At 37.0% G+C, this 21,093-nt stretch overlaps 1 protein-coding gene across 2 annotated transcripts; it reads right to left on the reverse strand.

The window, feature by feature from the left end:
- Positions 1-903: 903 nt before the first annotated feature.
- On the reverse strand, positions 904-15,747 carry LOC127859891 (uncharacterized protein DDB_G0271670-like). 2 transcript variants are annotated; one of them, XM_052397477.1, is made up of 12 exons: positions 15,611-15,747; positions 14,169-14,270; positions 12,832-12,931; positions 10,454-10,667; positions 10,065-10,226; positions 9,686-9,812; positions 8,127-8,484; positions 4,348-4,713; positions 3,491-3,620; positions 2,015-2,114; positions 1,473-1,562; positions 904-1,073 (listed from the first exon to the last, which is right to left on the reverse strand). In XM_052397477.1, the coding sequence occupies exons 1-12, from the start codon at positions 15,660-15,662 to the stop codon at positions 1,057-1,059; spliced, it is 1,818 nt and encodes a 605-aa protein (XP_052253437.1). In that variant the 5' UTR covers positions 15,663-15,747; the 3' UTR covers positions 904-1,056. The 2 variants fall into 2 exon arrangements, with proteins under 2 accessions (XP_052253437.1, XP_052253436.1); XM_052397476.1 differs by having other exon boundaries at positions 9,656-9,812.
- Positions 15,748-21,093: the final 5,346 nt, after the last annotated feature.

A 21,093-nucleotide genomic window follows, 5' to 3' on the forward strand; every position in this document is an offset into this window, starting at 1 on the left:
TTCCGCGCCTGAGGCTGTGGCATCGTGTGATTCCGCAGAGTGTGTATCAGCACTCATTACCTATTAACCTTACCTGACTAACACAAGTTCTGACGAATTTTGAATTGTAGTGGAAAATTCCAGATATTTTATTTGTGCTGATATTCACTTTTGGACTCGTCTTGTGAACCGCTCGCACGCGCGTGTGGGTATGTGTGTGTGTGTGTGTGGGGGGGGGGGGGGGTACCCGGGGCGGGAAACTCAACTGTCCGGTATTGCGAACTCTTATCAAGCTTACATGCGCCGGGAGCAGGCATTGAGGGGTTACGTAGATGAGAAGCGCCTGTACAAACGAGTGCGGGGTGCACACTTATAGGGGTATATTCCTTATAATACCCACGTATGACATGACCTTTGAAGCGTGTCTGAAGGTAACGCTTCATTACTTCTATAATTCATACGTCTACATACACGCAACTGCATTTAAAGGATGTCGGAATTCAGATAAATAGGAGCTCATAACTTGGTTAGTAGTACTACTAACTAATCACAAGATGATTATATGATTGTTCTGGGAAAACTTGGCTTAATGCATGTGCGTAAAGTGTCATCCATGATTATCCTTTGCAGTCCGCATAGGCAATCATGGGCGACACTTTACGCCTAGAACGGATTTTCGTTTAGATGCGAATTTCTTAGAACGTATAGCATTATCTCTGATTAGCAAATGCAGACTGCACTGGCTTACTTGGCATGACATTATACGCACATGCATTAAGCCCAGTTTTCCAAGAAAGCAACTCACATAGCCTTGATATATTAAAACACACGACTTAACTAGTGCCCCCCCCCCCCCCCCCCAAATGGGGCACCCTACCTGCAACGAGAGAGAGGTCAGCTGGCACATTCAGTGCAGAATAAATATGCAATTCATATTTTTATTGGTAAATAAATTCACAGACTCAATTGATTTCTTGCTATCAAGGTTCTATTTATCACATCACATTGGATGTTACGAAGCGCTGCAATAGGCCCAGATGGCTTACAGGATGCATGGTTTGTGGTGGATCGTTAAAGTTATTTTCTCCCGGAAGCTGAAAAGTAACAAATAAATTCTTAAAACTCACGAAAAGATTTAATAGTTAAGAAAACAATAAACATCATCCTATTTTATTTTAAATTTAGTCATTAATATCGAATATGTGGAATAAAATTTTAAAATAACTTTTTGCGTTATTAACCCATTTATGCCTAGCGTCTAGAACAAAGGCCTTGCCAAACAGCGAAGACCCAGATGAGACGCCGCATGATGCGGCGTCTCATCAGGGTCTGCGCTGTTTGTTTAAAGCAATATCTGTAAAAAATATTCTAAATCTATAAATAAATATACTAGACATCCCTATTTTTTGGAAATAAATTTATACAATTTAGAAGGATGGGAGAGTCCACTAGGCATAAATGGGTTAAACGTATTCCTTGACGGCGATACTTACTGGGACAGACGCAGATGGGACAGTAGTTCTCATCGAAGGTGGCGCACTGTGCGGTGGGCGGGCAGTCCGGCGGGAAGTCTGGGCAAATGCCTGCAGAGGCAGCAAAGACACAACACATATCACAAAACATAACACGACTGAAGTAACCTGCAGATTACAGAACAGGACGCACGTCACGCGTAATTGAGTTATTTAAGTACACACACTGTGACGGGCGAATACAATCAATCAACATCAATGACTTATGTTGTTTTGTTTTCAAAAGAAATTATTGTTCGTATGCTGTTGCTTCACAGCTTAACCCATTTATGCCTATTGGACTCTCCCATCCTTCTAAATTGGATCAATTTATTTCCAAAATTAGGGATGTCTAGTATGTTAATTTCTATATTTAGAATATTTTTTACAGAAATTCCTTTAAGCAAACAGCGCAGACCCTGATGAGACGCCGCTTCATACGGCGTCTCATCTGGGTCTATGCTGTTTGCCAAGGCCTTTTTTCTAGACGCCAGGCATAAATGGGTTAAGTATACCGCACTCACCGTTCCAGGTGGTGGTGGGTCCCTGCGCCACAGTTGTCGTCTGCACGTGGTTACCGGCCTTGGCGGTAGTGGGAGTGGTCACGTGATGCGGCTGGGTCGGCTGGCAAACACAAATCTTTCGTATAAGACATGAGTAACATGCAATTTCCAACGTCCTTTGGGAGTAGGGCTCAACCGGGCCGAAATAATTCCTCCGCTCAGTTCGGCGTGTCAAAAGAAAACTACCCGAGAAAATTCGGGTCGGGTATTTAAAACGTTAATTTAAATAAAACTTCATTAGATTTACAATATTCATAAGTTCAACTGTTTGTCACGTCATATTATATAAAATGTTACTTCTTCTATTAGTTTGATTTATTTAATTATGAATGACACGCTGAAGAGCATATATGTATTTATGAGGTATACAGTATTTGTTGGACGTAATCAGCAAATGTTAGTTGTGCATGTCAAGAATGACTTTATTTAGACATCTTTTACTTGAAATGGCGATACAAGGAAAAACAATCATCTCGTCAAGCAAAACTAAAATAAAAGCTTTTACTTTGAGCTTTAAGGGGACTGGCCAAAACAACTTTCACTGTTAAAGCTCTTTTTGCTGTTTGCTGTTACAACTTTGAATTAGATCTTTTTTAAATTTGTTATACTAGTATCAAAGTTTCGTTTTGAAACGTCGCCATAATTTGGATATGAATAACAAATAATTCTCGACGTTAATGCTCATACGTCATATCTATTTATATATGAACATTTGGAATAAGAACACAATGCTCAAAATGATACAGAATATAATCTTCTACGTCATAAACAGCGACTCGAACCGGTGTCGTTAGCAGAAACTTTTACCTGGATCCGCGGGTATTATTTCGACCCGCGGGTTGGTTTTTTTTCGGTGCCACATTTGAGCACTATATGGGAGCTTCATTGGAACCGCTTTTTACTTAGTTAAACATTTTTTAACATGTCTACCGTCACAGGAAAATAACGACTCTTTACTTTTATATTTCGCAAAAACAGCCGTTCAATGGTTTGTTTTATAATTGGACTTCATTTTCTTTATGTTACTCAAGCAAAACGTATCATGCACCATACTAAAGTATGGTTTTATATATCTAAGTATTCTATCATAGTCACAATTTATTTCGACTTAACACGAACGGAAAATAATATCTATATGATAATTGTTAGAACGCTCTCAGTTATCCGAGCTTCGATAAGCCATTAATGTTTATTCGTATCCATCCATGATCGACCAGAAATAAGGAAGGTTATTTAAGAATCACATCAAATCGACAACATTGGCGATCGAACTTTTACCATCCTTTGAAAAGATTATGTAAATCGTGCGCAATAGTTGCAAAAATCCTGTCAGAGTCAGACGATGAAATCAAACACTATGAAGGCATCATTTCGCTTAACAGTTTTAAGCTTAGAGTAGTTCGAACTGAAATTGTAAGCCAATAATGTGCTACCCACTCTGGTCAGTTTTGCCGTGGTTGTTGACGGCGCCGTCGGTCTTGTGAACGTCTGAGGCTTGGTGGTGGGCTGCGTGGGGCGAGTGTTGGGCTGGGTGGGTCGGGTCATGTGCTGGGTGGCGCCGCCGGAGCTGCAGCGGAGACAGGACCACACGACATGAGGTTATATTTAGCGTGTGTCTAGTCAATTAATCTTTTACACAATGCACGTAGTGGCGATTGAGCTGCAAGTTGTTGTGTGTGGGGGTGGGTAGGGATGGGGGCATTCACGTTTTACAAAGAGCTATTGTTTATATTTGCTTCTTTTTATATGAGCTACACTTTGTTTCATTATGATAAACACACCTGGCATGTCATATGATTTAAAAAACATGGATTCATATTTTGAATTGGAAATGTGAATAATATTTTATTAATGTTTTACTCAGCTAATACTTAAATTCCTTCTTGAACAGTTTCAATTATCAAGTACTTTTTATGTTTACAAAATACATAAGACAGTTGTGAAACCAGTGCCTAGTATGGAGAACATTCTCAATTTTTAGCTCCACTCAGAATATAAGATTTGAGCATCCCCTTAGCCGGGTATTGAGAGTGTCTGTCACCTCACGAACAATCTCAAATCTCAGTTATAAGAATATGTACATATACTCCTCAAACTCTGGATTGGGTCAGACTCAACACCCCCAAAAAGCTTTCATGAACACCAAATTCGGCATGGTGGTCAAATTCGTGTCAAAAATGAGAAAATTCCCAAAGTTTAGTCAAAATATTGACTTAAGTATGATTGTGATACTTGGCCCTGGGCATGGTACCCTCTCACACCAGATTACAGCCGTTTCAATAAAGCTGACTAACCTGCTGTTGCTGTCATTTGATCCACTTCCGGAACTTTGCTGGTTCCCTGACTGGTGTGAGCTGGAACTACTTGAGCTTGAACTGGAATGGGACCCAGACTGCTGGGAGGAACTCGAACTTGAGTTGCTGCTGGTTGTAGTCGTTTGTTTGGTTGTGGTTGTGGTGGCTTGGGTAGTGGTTGTCGTGGCTTTGGTGGTAGTTGTCGTTGGTTTGGTTGTAGTTGTCGTTGGTTTGGTTGTGGTTGTTGTGGCTTTGGTTGTGGTGGTGGTAGCATGAGTGCTCGTCGTCGTTGGTTTCGGGGTGGTAGTGTGCTGGCTCGTGTGTGCCTCGTGCGTGGTTGCAGACATACCGGAAGTTGAACCGGCACTGGAACCGGAAGTAGTGTTACTAATTTAATGTCCTTTAAAAAGGTATTAACTCAGTGTTCATGTTTATTTTATATACATCGTTGATTACACCTTAAGCTTTGTTTATTCTTTTCTAGATAGTTATATTAAACCGTCAAACAGTGAATGCCGAATGTGGTTATGTATCATAGCTATAGCTATAACGAACCCGCCAATTGATTTAAAATACGTAAATTGATAACCATACAACATTAAAAACTCTATAGTTTGCAATTTTCAAATAACAACACCTTAACACTACAGACGGGCCATTTAGTGCTCATCATGAAAGTACATGAATGTTATGATGGGCTTGAGCAACTATGTCAGCATCGTCATTTTTATTCGTGCCGCGAAAACAGACCAAACATAACATTTTAATTGTCATAATATTGACGTTCCATGTTCCCGCAGAATAAATATTTTTAAAATCTTGGTCAAACGTGAGCCTAGACAGCTACGCCAAAAACCCCGTAAGCCTCTCTATGTTGAGAATACGAGGTTGGTGGAATTCTTACGAGAGAACATGTTAACGTTTTTGATTTTGAAAGCACAGAACCCATTTGGTGCGACAATAAAGGTTGAAGGTAAACTTTCAAATACACATAAGCAACAACGACCAGAGCGGTTACGGTCCGTGTACATACCGTCTTTTCGTTTTTCGTTTTGCATTCGACAACACGAAATACGAAAATAAACGCATATTAGTTCATATTCCGATTTTCTTATAACCGAAACAAATACAAAAAACAAAGAACAAATCGACTTATTTATATCGTTTTTCGTTTTACTAATTACAACACAAAACACGAAACGTGTATGTTTATTCCTATTTCGTTTCAATTAAAAAAAAATCAGTATTTGAAAATTGAAACAAAGCGCCTGCTCTCATTTATCGTTCTTGATTTGATAAAACGATACACGGAAAACGGAAAACGAGGGGCGCTGCCCAGCTTTATTTGGATGATAACTCATGATTAATCTTAGTGCGCAGTTTCCTCCCTTTGAAACTATTATTTTGAATAATAAAATGTTCACTATTACATGTATTATAGAGGAAGAATAGACGAGTCTTGGCACAGCTTTTTTGGCTAGTCTAATGGAACTAGTCTTTTGTTTCAAGTCATTGGATTTGATTTAATGTATAACATGCATTACAATAATCATTGCACAATAAAATATCTTTGTTCGGCGTAGCCTTTCTCTTCAAGTAATAAACAAAAATCGAATTATTTACTACACTGTATTCATATCTGTTTAAGAAATGAAATAAAAATCCACATTATTGCTAAATATATACACATGTACATTCAATTAGTATGGTGAATTATTCCTACGAGCATGCACGGTCTCATAAAGCCCTGTCATGGCACGTCATGTGCCGTCCTGGCTCATACACTTCGTGTAACTGGCTGGCGGTGGGCTCTCGTATCAGGTGTCCATGCAGTTCTTGCATCGAACCAGTGATTTGCAACAAGTTGCAAATGTAGGGTGCGACACTGGTCTCGAATGTAACAATTTATGTTGTTATATAGCTATCGGTTCACGCACTGAGTTCTTTTTAAATTTTATCAGCATGAATATATTTGGTGCTCCCTTTATAGAATAAAGAAAATTTGCTTATAACAATTATAAAATTATTTGAAATTCTTTGCGAGAACACATCATTCAAATAACAGAAAAATCAACGCTAAGTATAGTATATTATGTCAATGGATTTTATATTATAAGTTACAACTCTGACGTTGTTACAAATTTATTTATTTATTTTTAATAACGTTTTTGTTTGGTGTACAGATTTTGTCCAATTTTTGAAGGACTGTTAAAATGAACTGGATGTGTATACAACGAATAAAATAATACACTTTTCGACTAATAAATGTACTTTAACAGATCATGCAATCGAACGGTTGATGGCGCGCTCCTCATATATATCATTGACTCAGCAAATCATACACGTATTGTTACAAATGTAAACACTTTTTCTATAATGGCATTCGAGTTTCATTTTAGGAGACAACTGTGGTCTTAAACGGAACATTTCAACGAGTGCAAGTAGATTCTATAGGCGTGACGCATGATATTCGCCTTTTTTAAGTAACGTAACGTTTATAGGAAAAAGATTAAACGGTGTTATAATATCATTGGAATGTATATATCTTGTTAGCATTAACTTAATCTTGGGCGCTCTTTCGGGAACATTAAATATGATGTTTAATAAGTTATTAAATTGGCACATTTATTAATTATATTTAAGTTAATTTCATTTTCTTCAAGCGCAAAGCGGTTTCATATAAGGTGTTTGGTTATAACTCTTGTTTTAGAGCTAAAATCGCTAGACATATCACAATGCAGTTGTTAAATGCAACATGTATTTGTTATTAATCGAACGAATTGGAAATTATATATTAGACACCGTGCACTTTACCGTTCCATATGATTAAAACATTTTTTTAAATTTATTCTTCTTTCGTCCTGTTCTTTCTTTCAATAGTGGCTGTACTAATACAGCTTTGACATTCTATTATGTAAGGTGACATTAAAAGTAAAACATAGGGAAATTTTAGCAGTCGCCGCCGATTAGTGTGTCCTTAAAATGTCATGCGGGTCTAACGGGTAATAAAAATAGGAATACGGGACTCAGGGGACGGGGTATTGCAGCTCTTAAAATGTAAGGAACTCCCCCATGATAATAGGATTAAAACGAGTTGTTTTTTTGTAAAATAAGTACTGAATTTACATAGCATAGGGGCAAAGAACAAGAAGTGTCATAAGAGGCTAATTATAGCCCTATCTAATCGGCTGGATCGGCATGAAATACCGGTACGTTGGAAAACCTTTCGATGTCAAGAGTATGACCATTTCAAATTGGAAAAATACAATACCTGGAAAAACAACTGAAAATATCCAGGTCTCTGTCCCTTACGGGCGTGTCTTTACCTCCACGAAAAAAGCACATAGGAAGCCATGCTGATGGAAATAAGTGATTAAGTCTTATGTAAGGGAGAAAAATACGCACAAAAAGCAACTAATGAGTTACCTCCCCAAGACAGCAGCACGTCCCGCAAACGCCACTCGTTTTTCGTTTTTCGTATACCGTTTTTTTCAAACCAAGAACGGTAAACGGGATCAAACAATCCGTTCCAATTTTCAAACATTTATTTTTGTTATATGAATTGAAACGAAATATGAACAGGGGAATCAATTTCGTTTTTTGTTTTATAATAAGTACAACGAAAAACGATATAAAGAAGTTAATTTTGTTTTCGTATTTTGTTAAAGTTTCGGTTATTAGAAAATCGGAATATGAACTTATATGCGTTGATTTTCGTGTTTCGTTGTTTCGAATGTTAAACGAAAAAGGAAAAGACGGTATATACACGGACCGGTTACCTCGAGGAGCCACCTGACTGCGAGGAGCTGGAGTGAGAACCGGAACTAGAGGAGGAGGGAGCAGCCGTTGAAGAGGCGCCCTGTCCACCGGAACTGCCCGAGCCAGACTGGTTACCGGAACTGCCAGAGGAAGATGATGTCGATGTAGAGTGAGAAGATGTATTATTTGTTGAAGATCCGCCGTTACTCTGGTTTCCCGACGTACCAGAAGTTCCGGATGTTGAATTACCGGTGGTGCTGTTACTGTTGTTACTCGACCCTGACGATGTGCTGCCGCCACTGGTTCCATTACTGCCGGAATGACTCGAGTGACTGGAGCTCGTGGACGATGTTGAGCTGTTTGAACCCCCTTGGCCTCCTGTATAGAAACATGATGGTTCATTTACATGAAAGAGGTTTTCGCCGGTACATGCACGCCTCTTTAGGACTTTAGTATATTAATAACTTGTATATGCATTTTGCTACAGTCAAAATGTATATTTGTTTCCTGCATTTACTGAACAAAAAACATCGTTCGTTTTTTTTTCAAATGCTCTTTTTTCAGTCCTTACATGAATATTGTTTTTTTTTTTAGTGTATCTGACAAGTGATGTCAACTTTTTAAAAGTTATTTTTTATGATTTTTTTCTTATCTTAGAATCGGTGTAACAGATCTATAACGTTTCCAAATGGCGGTCGGTTTCGTAGAAGGCTGTTTAATAAAAAAAAAGATTGCAAAGTCTGTTTTTTTTTTAATGTTACACAAAATATGTATGCAAATTTTAAGGAAATAATTTTTCCGTTGACTTTTGCATTTTCCAGAACGGCTTTGTTTTCAATCGCGCACCTTGTCGTAAGTAATGTAAAATGTGTGTGCTTTTTTCCAGGGGCGATAAAATAAAGGTGGTCCTTCGTGTCATCTCTCATGTTAACAGTGAATCTCTGTTTCAATAAGGATTAATATAGCATATACACGCTGATAGTACTGCTTTAATATAGAACATTTGTATTGGTTTCAGTAGATTTAAAATCACCGGTGATAGGAGATTAAGGATAGATGTTATTTTCCGTCGATTATAGATGGCAACTCAGGAGTTATCTGGAAAATGATATTTTCACGAGTCGCCAAGTGTTTAATAAGTGCACCTTTCTTAACAATCATGCGAACTTGAGTCACTATGTACATGCTACTAAAATTGTTACTGCAATCATAAATCGTATACGATATCCATTTTTTTGGACGAACACTTTCATTCATTAATCAAAATGCCTCTTTGAAATGAAAGTACTCTTTTTTACGATAGTTATATTAAAGATATTTGTTATTGATAACAAAAATGGCGAGGTCGCCAAGGCGCAGTGGATAAGGTGTCCGCCTAGTGACCGGCAGCTCACGAGATGGATACCACTGTGGGAGAGTTGTCTATTTGAGTCAATGAAATATCATTTTAAAATAATATATTTTTTCTTGTAAATCACATGGCCGCGTACGATGTCTAGTTAAACATCATCAATCGGATATTTCCTTAACCCAAAACACGTCTATGTACCTGTCCCATTGGTGCCTGATGAGTTGTTACCGGATGTTCCCGATTGTCCTGACGACGTGTTCATGGTGGAGCTGCTACTTCCGCCGCCGCCTCCGCTCGAGTGCTGGGAGCTATTGTGACCGCCGTGGCTTCCAACCGTCACGTTCGAATCAATGGTCTAAAGCAGGGATACAAATTATCAGAAGTCAACAACCCACATGGCTCCCGAAACAAATTATGGTGGTCTCCTAGATTTTCAGAGAAAACGTCATTGCATTCTATTCACGGAAAATGTGGTCTACCAGTAACGGTAAATTTTTTGAAAGGGTAGAGCAATCCGTCCTTTACAGAAATCTATAATAATAATACTTCTACTATTAATAATAATTAGAATACGAATAATAGTAATAAAGTTTTGTAGAAATCGAACCTTGACGTTATGGCCGGTGACCTTTCCGTGTTCCATGACGGTCGTCTCTATTGTGCGGTTGACCTCGACGCCGTCGGCCGTGGTGACGTTTACGGTGACGGTGGTCTCCTTGTTGCCCTCCGTCGTCACGGTGGACGTGGACGTGTACTCCCAGTAGGGACCCTGCAGGAAATAATTCGAGTCGCGATTGGAAAACTGGGCTTTTTGCGTTTTACGGAAGTCTCTTCTCAGCGAAAATCCAGTTTAAGCAGGAAGTGACGTCCAAATTTAGACAGTATGGACGACACTTTATGCAAATGCAATAAGCTCAGTTTGCCGAGAACGAGGCTAAAATAAATAGGCAGCAACGCGGCATTGAAGACATCGTTTTAAGCTTCACGGACTTATACCTGAGTCCAGTTGGACGCTGTGTTGTTATTCGCTGTGCCTTGATGGGAATCCGACTTTCCTGATTGGTTCATCTGGGCGGCCGTTGTGGCAGCAGTCGACTGGGTTGTTGTTGCCTTTGTAGTAGTTGTTGTCGGCTGTGTTGTCATTGTTGTTGTCGGCTGTGTTGTCGTTGTTGTTGTCGGTTGTGTTGTCGTCGTTGTTGTTGTTGTCATTCTGATTAAAAAAACGTTCTGAAATCTTTTGAAGAAAACAACAAAACCTAAACGGAAAAATATTCACGGTAATTATCGATGCAGTTTCTGTAAATTGAATTTGGTTTTGCGGTTGCGCATTTTACTAACACTTTTTATAACCAGCCTTGTTTTATTTTTTAATCGGGAAATACAACAACTTAAGGAATCTACAACCTTTCCGTTCAGAAATTCCGCCCCCCCCCCCCCCCCCCCCCCCCCCGCCGTCTATCATTCAATATCAGGAATCGGTTGGTCAATCCTTTTACGGCTGACTGTATGTAAATATTCAGTGTAAGTAAAATTAGATGTGCTACTAACTTGTTATCGACCGTTGTGAAATTACTTTAGAATTACTTTTTTGTAAGGAATACATTTAAAAACAAGAAATGTATTTTTCATATTCATTTTGCGTAACATGCACCTTACAATTTTAATGTTCATATTTATTTTGTAAATTTTAATAATCACTGTAAGAACTTCATGAAAAAAAAAATCTAATCGATTGTACAATTTAAGTCACGAGCTACTGCTTAAATTGATCAATCACGTTCTTCTACGGCAGTTTTCGATTTCAAATACGGAGTCGTTCTTTTTATTTGTGTAATTTAATCATAACAGCATTTACTTAAATAAATATTTAATTAAAGATTTCTTTTTTAAAAGCACTTGTCATAGAGTTTGTTCTAAAATTAATCTTTTTTGGTTACCCCGATTGTTTCTTTTCAAAATTGATAAGAGTCGTGTTCTGAGAAAACTAAGCATAATGCATGTGCGTAAAGTGTCGTCCCATATTAGCCCGCGCAGTCCGCACAGGCTAATCAGGGACGACACTTTCCGCCTAAATTGGATTTTTGCTAAGAAGAGACTTCATTTTAACGAAAAATGTCATAAAAGTGGAAAGTGTCGTCCCTGAGTAGCCTGTTCGGGCTGCACAGGCTAATCTGGGACGACACTTTACGCACATACATTATGCCCAGTTTTCTCAGAACGCGACTCATAATAACATAAGAAACTGCAGTTGGCATGTGGTTTGTTCTGATAACGACTTGATCTGGCGCTGTTTTCCTTAAGACATTCTCCACGAAATATAAACAATAATGTATCGAAATTTACTTACGCAATTCCTTGTATTTTAATAGAAAATATTATAAATTGGTTAATGTTGTGCAAACCAATCAAATACGGACTTAAACACACCTAAATACAATATATTATGCCGTTGTTCATTTTGATTTCCGATGACTGGAAGTTAATATATTTACGCCTTGCACGAATACCACACCATGTACACATGTGGCGCCTTGTACAATTATTTCATTGTATGTACAATAATTATACCATAAACAAAATGACACTTTGTACATAAGGGACGCCTTCATAAAAGTGACGCCATGTGCAAAAGTGACGCCGTTTACAATACAGAGACAATCAACAATAGTACTACAATTGTCACACCATGTACATACAATAGTGACGAAATTAACATACACTCGTAAAGCCGTGTTCAAAATTGACGACTTGTACGACAGTGAGATTATGTTTAATAGTGAACTCATGTACATTTGTTACGCCATTTATAATTATGACGTCGTGTACAATACTGACGCTATATGCAAAGTTACTGTGTATATATAACAGGGATGTCACGTATATAAATAGTGATGTCGTGTGCTACAGTGATGATTGTAACAAAAAGTGTCAGAATGTGGAATATTGACATTATGTAAAATAGTGAAGCCTTTTACAATAGACACGCCAATACAATTATAAAGCATGATTCAATAAAGGCACCATGTGTAATTGTGTGGCTTGAACAATAGTGACGCTTGAATTGAACAATAGTGACGCTTGAACAGAGGAAATTTACATATTTCAAGTCTTTCAAAGTAAATAAAACCTCCACGAAAACACACTTAAATAAAATAATTAACACTTCAACAAAATAATTGTGGGTTCAATAAATATTCATCAAAGAAAAAAACGCATATGGATTTGAGCTTTCATCATAATTTCAAGAATTAATACTAATTTATTATGTACATTCGTCTGATACCTGTACGCAAAACAATGACGCAATCAACAGAAAAAAAACGTGTACACCTATTTTTATTTGAACCAAACGGTACGCGATATAATATATTTACCCGTTAGTGGCGCCTCCCGAGTTGCATGTGCAGGGCTCGTGAATAATTTGCACCTGAGGGGCGGGGGTGCTGGGCGGTAAGCATGTGGTCGCGGGCGTCACTGAAACAAGGAAGCTGTGCATGAGTCACGTGTAGCGCCTTCTGGTACCCGAGCTGTATTTATTTTAGTTGTAGAGGCGTGGCGCCATCCAAGTTAACTACCGATACTTGTATAATAACACCGGTTCTTTCAATATGAGAAAGTAAGTTTTATTATGAATACGAATCTTTAGTATTGTCAATGTTCAATGCTGTTTATTTGACATGTATTCATTGTCTTTGGGGCTGCGGTTTGTAGTTTGTTTCACATTCGTCTTTCAATCACTCTGATGTAAATTTCGGATATTCATGCCAAGGTTCGTGAATTAGTTCTAAATATGAAATTAGTATTCGGCCTAAATTGACGTCAGATTTATGACGTACTGATCGTATGAGGCCTTAATTGACGTCAGATTCATATCGTACTGATCGTATGAGGCCTTAATTGACGTCAGACTTAATTGATGTCAGAATTATGCCGTACTGATGGTACGAGGCCTTAATTGACGTCAGATTTATGACGTGCTGATCGTATTCGGCCTTAACTGAAGTCAGATTCATGACGTACTGATCGTATGAGGCCTTAATTGACTTCATATTCATGACGTACTGATCGTATGAGGCCTTAATTGACGTAAGATGCATGACGTACTGGTCGTATGAGGCCTTAATTGACGTCAGATTCTTTACATACTGATCGTAGGAGGCCTTAATTGACGTCAGACTTATTTGACGTAAGATTCATGACGTACTGATCCTATGAGGCCATAATTGACGTCAGATTCATGACGTACTGATCGTATGAGACTGTACGAATTTTCAGACCCCAGTCCAGAGCAAGATGAATACAAGATCTGCTTACGAATAATTATAACCGAAGACCAACCTGTGCGCTAAGGCAGTTGTTACTTTGTCATGAAGTATAATTATAATTTTGTTCCAGATATAAACAAGACAACGTTTTTAAGTTTCAATGTTGAACAAAAAAGATTAGACAAACACAAACAAATTGCACATACTATAAAATTCAGACATGTTTGTGATGTGAACTTTTGTAAAAGAAAAAAAGGTTCGTTCAGTCGTGGTTCATGTTACAGTAATATGCGAAGATTGCGACGCACGTGCTCTACCAGAGCGAGGCAGCTCTAGCTAGTCGGCCACACTCGAACGCATGTGTTAAAGATGTACATTACATAGTTTAATGTTTAGCTTCATCCTTAACAACATAAAATAACAATTATAGAGCAAAACTCATTTACCTTTTGTCATGCACATTTTACAAGTGTAGCAGCCATTTTCGTCCAGATTTGTGCACGTGCTCATAGGTTGATAGACGAGCCAGTCTGGCGCAGTGGCGGCCACTACCAAAGAGGGACGACACATTAAGTCTACAATATCCTTTTGGAGCGACGACGACGTTAGGTTATTTATCATTGGTACTTCGGTAATCAACCATTACCCGAGCAGATTACTTTATATATACATTTATCGTTAATATATCTATAAATTAAATGTAGAAAGTATGCCCTCGGCGTATTGACTAATGACCTGGAGCGTGAAATTACATTATACAATATTAGAATTTGGGTTACGACTCACGTACATCATGATGTTTATAATTGAAATTGGCGTTCTTCACCAACACTATAAGAACAAAATAGATATATTGAGAGATATTGATACATCAGGTAATTACAATTGTTTTGCATGTAGTATAACTTATTATTTGGCTGCATTACAATAAATGGCTTAATGGCTGGTCTGTTATTTTTCTAACATTAAAGTTATTTATTCATCGAGAATGTTTGTAAGATTTGTAAGATTTATTACAGTTTTGGAGAAAATGCATGTTAACGGAACCATATTTTGCATTATTTGAAAGGCCATTTTTGAATATAATTGAATCCAGTACGCGCATGTAAATGCCATCTTATGGAGGTGAACAACAACCTCATAAAAATAATACGATGGGTTTATTGCGTTGACTGGAATAGTATTTTAAACGGTCTCTAGAAAAAAAATAACAACAAAAACTGCGAAAACCAGAATTCCAAACAACCATCAATCTTATGTCATAAAAGTTTCATTTTCCGTTGATTTTCGTTTTTTTGATCAATGTATCTTATTATTTGATTTTCACGTGATATGATGGATATTAATTAAATATGCACATGTTTTCTTTCGGACCCTGAATTGTGAGTTATATCCCTTCGTGAGTGTTCATTTTAAAGCAATATATGGGGCGTGCTCTGGGGAAAAGAGGCTTAAAGCATGTGCGCAAAATGTCACTATCCGCTTTTATGATGTTTTCGCGAAATTCCATACTTGGAAGAGAATGTCGTCCCTGGTTAGCCTGTGCGGACTAAACAGGCTAATCGGTTGATAATTTTTACGCACATGAATATAGCCCCATTTTCTCAGAGCGAGAATCATGCTGTTTCTGTTCAACGATAATTTGAGGTTCCAATGTTAAATTGTTTTGTTAGCTTTATTTTAGTAAGACTTTCATATCTAAGTTCTTGCATATTTCAAAAGTTAAAATGTATAAGCCAGTAAATAGTTCGAAAAAATTTAATGATAAAGAAAAAATAAAATAAATAGATAAATATATCATTTTGCATAGTCAGATATATACTCACTCAAGCGGCGTTCATATTCCAACGTTTGCTTGCTATATTTCAAACCAAATGGTGAACATTACCTGCTAGACTCAGCATTGGCACCAGGCACGATAAAACAACAAAGAGCTTCATTGTAACGACAGGGTTATAGGACTTCAAAAAAGTGATGGTCTTTTAATTATACAACTCGTTTTATAGAGGATCTGATATCGCGCCCACGTATCTCTGGGTCTCGGCGGGCGGTCATGAGGGGCAGGCGGTCCGCTGATAACAGCGCTGTTCCGGCGATATGCTCAGCCTTTTGCGGTCGAACATCTGCAGGTCAACGAGTCGCGGTCCTCATCGAACCCGAGCTTGAAAATGCTTATCATAGGCTGTTTATAAAACTTTCAATGCATTTACCAGAAGATAAGTCCTGATAATATTGGTTAAAAAACGACTAAACGCAAATGGTATGTGTTGGTGGTAGTGTTTTGTTATTGATTACATGTATATATGTCGTCGCCAACACATTAACGAATAGAATATGACCTTTGTTTCTTTAAATCTCCTGCATTCACAATATCATGTGTTTTTTTGCCTTATTATAAACATATAAAATAACTTTAATAAAGATAAACCAGACTGCTCACACAGGACACACACAAAGCTACATCAATCAGTTCATAGAACACGCACAGCCAACATCTTACTATATCACTAATAAAATACATTCTACAAATCAACGCTCACAACACCATTCTAAAGACAATTCACTACTAAACACAATTAATTAGATTTCTCAATTCTATTCACTAAACACAATTAATTAGATTGCTCAAACCCCATTCTCAAGACAATTCACTAAGCACAATTAATTAGATTGCTTACAAACCATTCTCAAGACAATTCACTAAGCACAATTAATTAGATTGCTCACACACCATTCTAAAGATAATTCACTAAACACAATTAATAAGATTGCTCACACACCATTCTAAAGACAATTCACTACTAAACACAATTAATTAGATTGCTCACACACCATTATCAAGACAATTCACTAAGCACAATTAATTAGATTGCTCACACACAATTCACTAAACACAATTAATTAGATTGCTCACACACCATTCTTTAGACAATTCACTTCTATACACAATTAATTAGATTGCTCACACATCATTCTCAAGACAACTCACTAAACACAATTTATTAGATTGCTCACACAACCCTCTACATGTTTTACAAACAACATAAAACACAATACACAATTCACGTGCCGAACATATACATTCCACTAGACCAGTCAATTCACATGACAAACTTCATAAAATCAACTGCACCAGTCAATTTTGTGGCAAAACATCGTACTGCACTCAGCTCACATAACACACTTCACCAGATTGCCCATACAACCAGCAACTCAAGTAAAATCACGTAACAAACTACATAAAACGCAATACACTAATCAACTCACTTGTAAAACTACAATAAAAGAAAAATATACCAGTCAACTCACATAAAAAACTACATAAAATGATCTACATCAATTCACACAAGTGACCAACTTCATAAAATCCACAACACCAGTAAACTCACGTGACAAACTACACAAACATGGAACACCAGTCAAATCACATAACACTCTTCCAAAGATAAGTGATGGTTAGTTTGATTGTGTTAATGATGAGGCTGAACAATTTTGCAGTACTCATAATTTCAATTTGCCAAATTCACATTTCCCCGAACTAGATCAGCCATATATGAGATGGGGTTAAAGTGTCTGTCCCCGAACTAGATCAGCCATATATGAGATGAGGTTAAAGTGTCTGTCCCCGAACTAGATCAGCCATATATGAGATGAGGTTACCCCGAACTAGATCAGCCATATATGAGATGAGGTTACCCCGAACTAGATCAGCCATATATGAGATGAGGTTAAAGTGTCTGTCCCCGAACTAGATCAGCCATATATGAGATGAGGTTAAAGTGTCTGTCCCCGAACTAGATCAGCCATATATGAGATGAGGTTACCCCGAACTAGATCAGCCATATATGAGATGAGGTTAAAGTGTCCCCGAACTAGATCAGCCATATATGAGATGAGGTTAAAGTGTCTGTCCCCGAACTAGATCAGCCATATATGAGATGAGGTTAAAGTGTCTGTATTCACATTTCCCCGAACTAGATCAGCCATATATAAGATGAGGTTAAAGTGTCTGTATTCACATTTCCCCGAACTAGATCAGCCATATATGAGATGAGGTTAAAGTGTCTGTCCCCGAACTAGATCAGCCATATATGAGATGAGGTTAAAGTGTCTGTCCCCGAACTAGATCAGCCATATATGAGATGAGGTTAAAGTGTCTGTAAAACGATTGAAACGCAGCAAAGCTATTTAAAAACGAACATTTTATTGAATGTATTTATATTTAAGCGTTGCATAGATGTGATTTGTTTAATGCTGTGTTGAACTCTGGTAATTTTCCCGAGAAAAAACCCAGAATAAATTAAAATCCCTTTACATAAGAAGGGTGATCAATCTGATATGAACCATTATAGAGGGATTACTTTTCTTAGTTGTGTACTTAAAATATTTAATTCAGTTTTTAACAATAGATTAGAATTTTTTTTGATTAAGTAAAGGGCGCTTAACAATTGACGCTATGTACGTCCTCATGCCTTTGTGCAAAACATGTAAATGAAAATAACAAACTTTATGTTATGTACGTTTACATCATGAAATGCTTTTATACTGTCAATTGAAAAGCATTATGGCTTAAAATATACAAAGCCGCATAGAAGGTAAACGGCTGAAAATAATAAAACAAATTATGTATTAAAATGTTAAGTAACGTGATAAGCGTTGTTCATCATATTCGGAATAGTTATACTATGCTGTAGGTTTACGGCAAGGTGCAGTTATGTCTTATTTGTTGTTTTCACTATGTTTAGAGGACTTATTTACAAATTTTTGTATAGAATGACGCATCTTTCGGTCTAAGTATTGATTACATTGTATTGATATTGTTGATATTTGCAGATGATATTGCGATAATCGGTAAATCGCCCAGGGAAGTGCAGAAACACTTGGATCTTTTACCAAATTACTATAATACTGGGGATTAAAGTTAAAAACCGATTCAAGTAATGGTTTTTATTTCCATCTGAAACATGGACGGTTAAAGGTCAGCAAATAGAAGTAGTAAATGATTTTAATGATCTTGATTTGGGAACCGTTTTTAATAATACTGAAAAAAATCAGTTAAATAAAAAATACGTATGTGGACAAGCACTTAAAGCTATGAATATTTTATTTAACAAATGTACAGTGTTTGACTTGAAACACAATGCCAGCTATTCGATGCTTTTGTTGGATGTGTACTGAATTGAGATATTGGGTAAAACAACGTCAATTGAATTGGAAATGGAACATTTAATTTGAGAATAGAACGGCGAGTTAGGAAGATACTCACTAATAATTCATAGATATGTCAAGATGATCAAATATAATGCTTTTTAACTTATTCCATATGATGTCGAAGATGAGTTTCATTGTGTTTGTAAATGTAATTTTTTACGTTGGTAAGACACTGTTTTAACATAAGGCCTTCTGTTTATAAATTCCATCAATTGCTTTATACAACTTTACATTTGAACTGATTAAACTATCCAAATTTTTAAACAAAGCTCCGACTAAGAAATAATATTTCTTATGTTGTTACTTAAGTTTACATAGTAATCCTCCATATATTACAAGTAGTTTTCCTAGCCGTTTCGTAACCGTATACGATGCTGCTTATTTATCTCTGTGACATAATTGTATGTGAAATATCTAAAGCTAAGACGATGCACACTGTGCAAGTCTAAATTCAAAATTGTATTGTCTTGTCTTAGTGAATGCCATGGATAAAAGAATTGCGTTTTGCATACATGGGTATTGCACCATATTATCTTTAATAAATACATATCATTGTTTATATAAAGTAAACAGATTAAATACATATCATTATGAAGGCAATTGATATCATAAGAGTAAATAGTAATATACACGTTTATTATATACATGTTTAATGCTTTTAACAAAATACAGGTTGTATCAATCGTTGAAATAAAAAAATCCCGTATTACGCTACTCGCTGTTTCCAATTCCGTATTACCATACTAGCCGGACTACTTCGACCCATTTAATGACGTCACATTACACGCACCGAAAATACAAATATCGGTGGTCACATGACGAGACTTACATACCCTATTACGAAATATATTACGTAGTACATCGTTTGACGTCATTTCTGTGACAAAACACAATAGTTTTATCTAAACTCTGTAAGGATATGTCGGACCTGGTGTTTTTTAGCAGTAAACTATGTGTTAAAAACGTATTTTGGAGGGTGTGCTATTTCGCATCACACTCGAGGCTCCGCCTCTCGTGTGATACGTCATCACACAAGCCACTCGAGTGATACAAACTCTTGGAACAATTGACTAGCGTAATATTCCGTATTTATTTAAAAGGTGAAATGGACGTAGGCATATTTACGTACTTCTTATTAGAAAAGAGACATGCTATTAAAATTATTTTATTGTTACATCTCATGGAAAGTGAAGTGGCTAAAAGTAATAAGAACCCATTCTACAATACTAAGGTGTACACGTATAATTTATCCATCAAAACATGCATCAGATGACACAAGTCCTTAAGAGCTGATATAAGTGGTTAATGTCTAGTTTGAAACAAATATATACTATGGTCCGTGACCTTTCTTGATACAAAGCAACAGATACTACAATAATCATAAAATGGTCCGTTATCAATGTCAGCTAACCTTTGTTCGCTGACCATCTGCGATTTCGATAACAAGTTGAACATAGTTGTATAAGAGAAGTATTTTCTGTCACGCTTATACTTTGTCGAGCTATCGAGCTGCGTGTTTAGTACATTATTTTTATTGCACCGGGATTTGTAATACATGGCCATGACCCACAAGAAGCTTGTTAGTTATGGAAGGGAATATCCGCCAGTCCATGCATGTTGTTAAATGACATTCTCATTTTAACTACTAGCATATGCTTTCTGATACATGGTAGTTGCATTTTGCCTAGTTACATTTGCGATGCAAACACTCTCAATGTCACATATTGATGTGTGTGTGTATCAGAGTTTATTTACAGGTCCTACCGGCCTCTTCACGAGGTCTTTGAGGTCCGACCTGAATCACATATTGATAAGTTTATAATTACTTCATATTTATTTTTACTTCGTGTGTGTTATTGACAACTGCAGTTAAACTTTTGGAATTTGTGTTAATGCTTATTTAACGGCGTTCTTTGATTAACTATGATACATCCACTATCTCTGGAATCCTCTGTATAAAAGTGGTGATATGGTAAAAAAACTTACCCGTCTACATAATGCCTATTGTTTTGCTTGGAGGTCATAATATACTAAATAGTTTCCCTTTATAATTCAATGTAAAAGCGACAACTTTAAGCGAAAATAAATGCAATATTTTGCACATAGAGACCCCCATAACCATACCTTTTCTTAAAGGCCATTCTAAGCGGAATCGATTTA

The sequence above is a fragment of the Dreissena polymorpha genome, chromosome 15, assembly GCF_020536995.1.
Source record: "Dreissena polymorpha isolate Duluth1 chromosome 15, UMN_Dpol_1.0, whole genome shotgun sequence".
Taxonomy (NCBI): Eukaryota; Metazoa; Mollusca; class Bivalvia; order Myida; family Dreissenidae; genus Dreissena; species Dreissena polymorpha.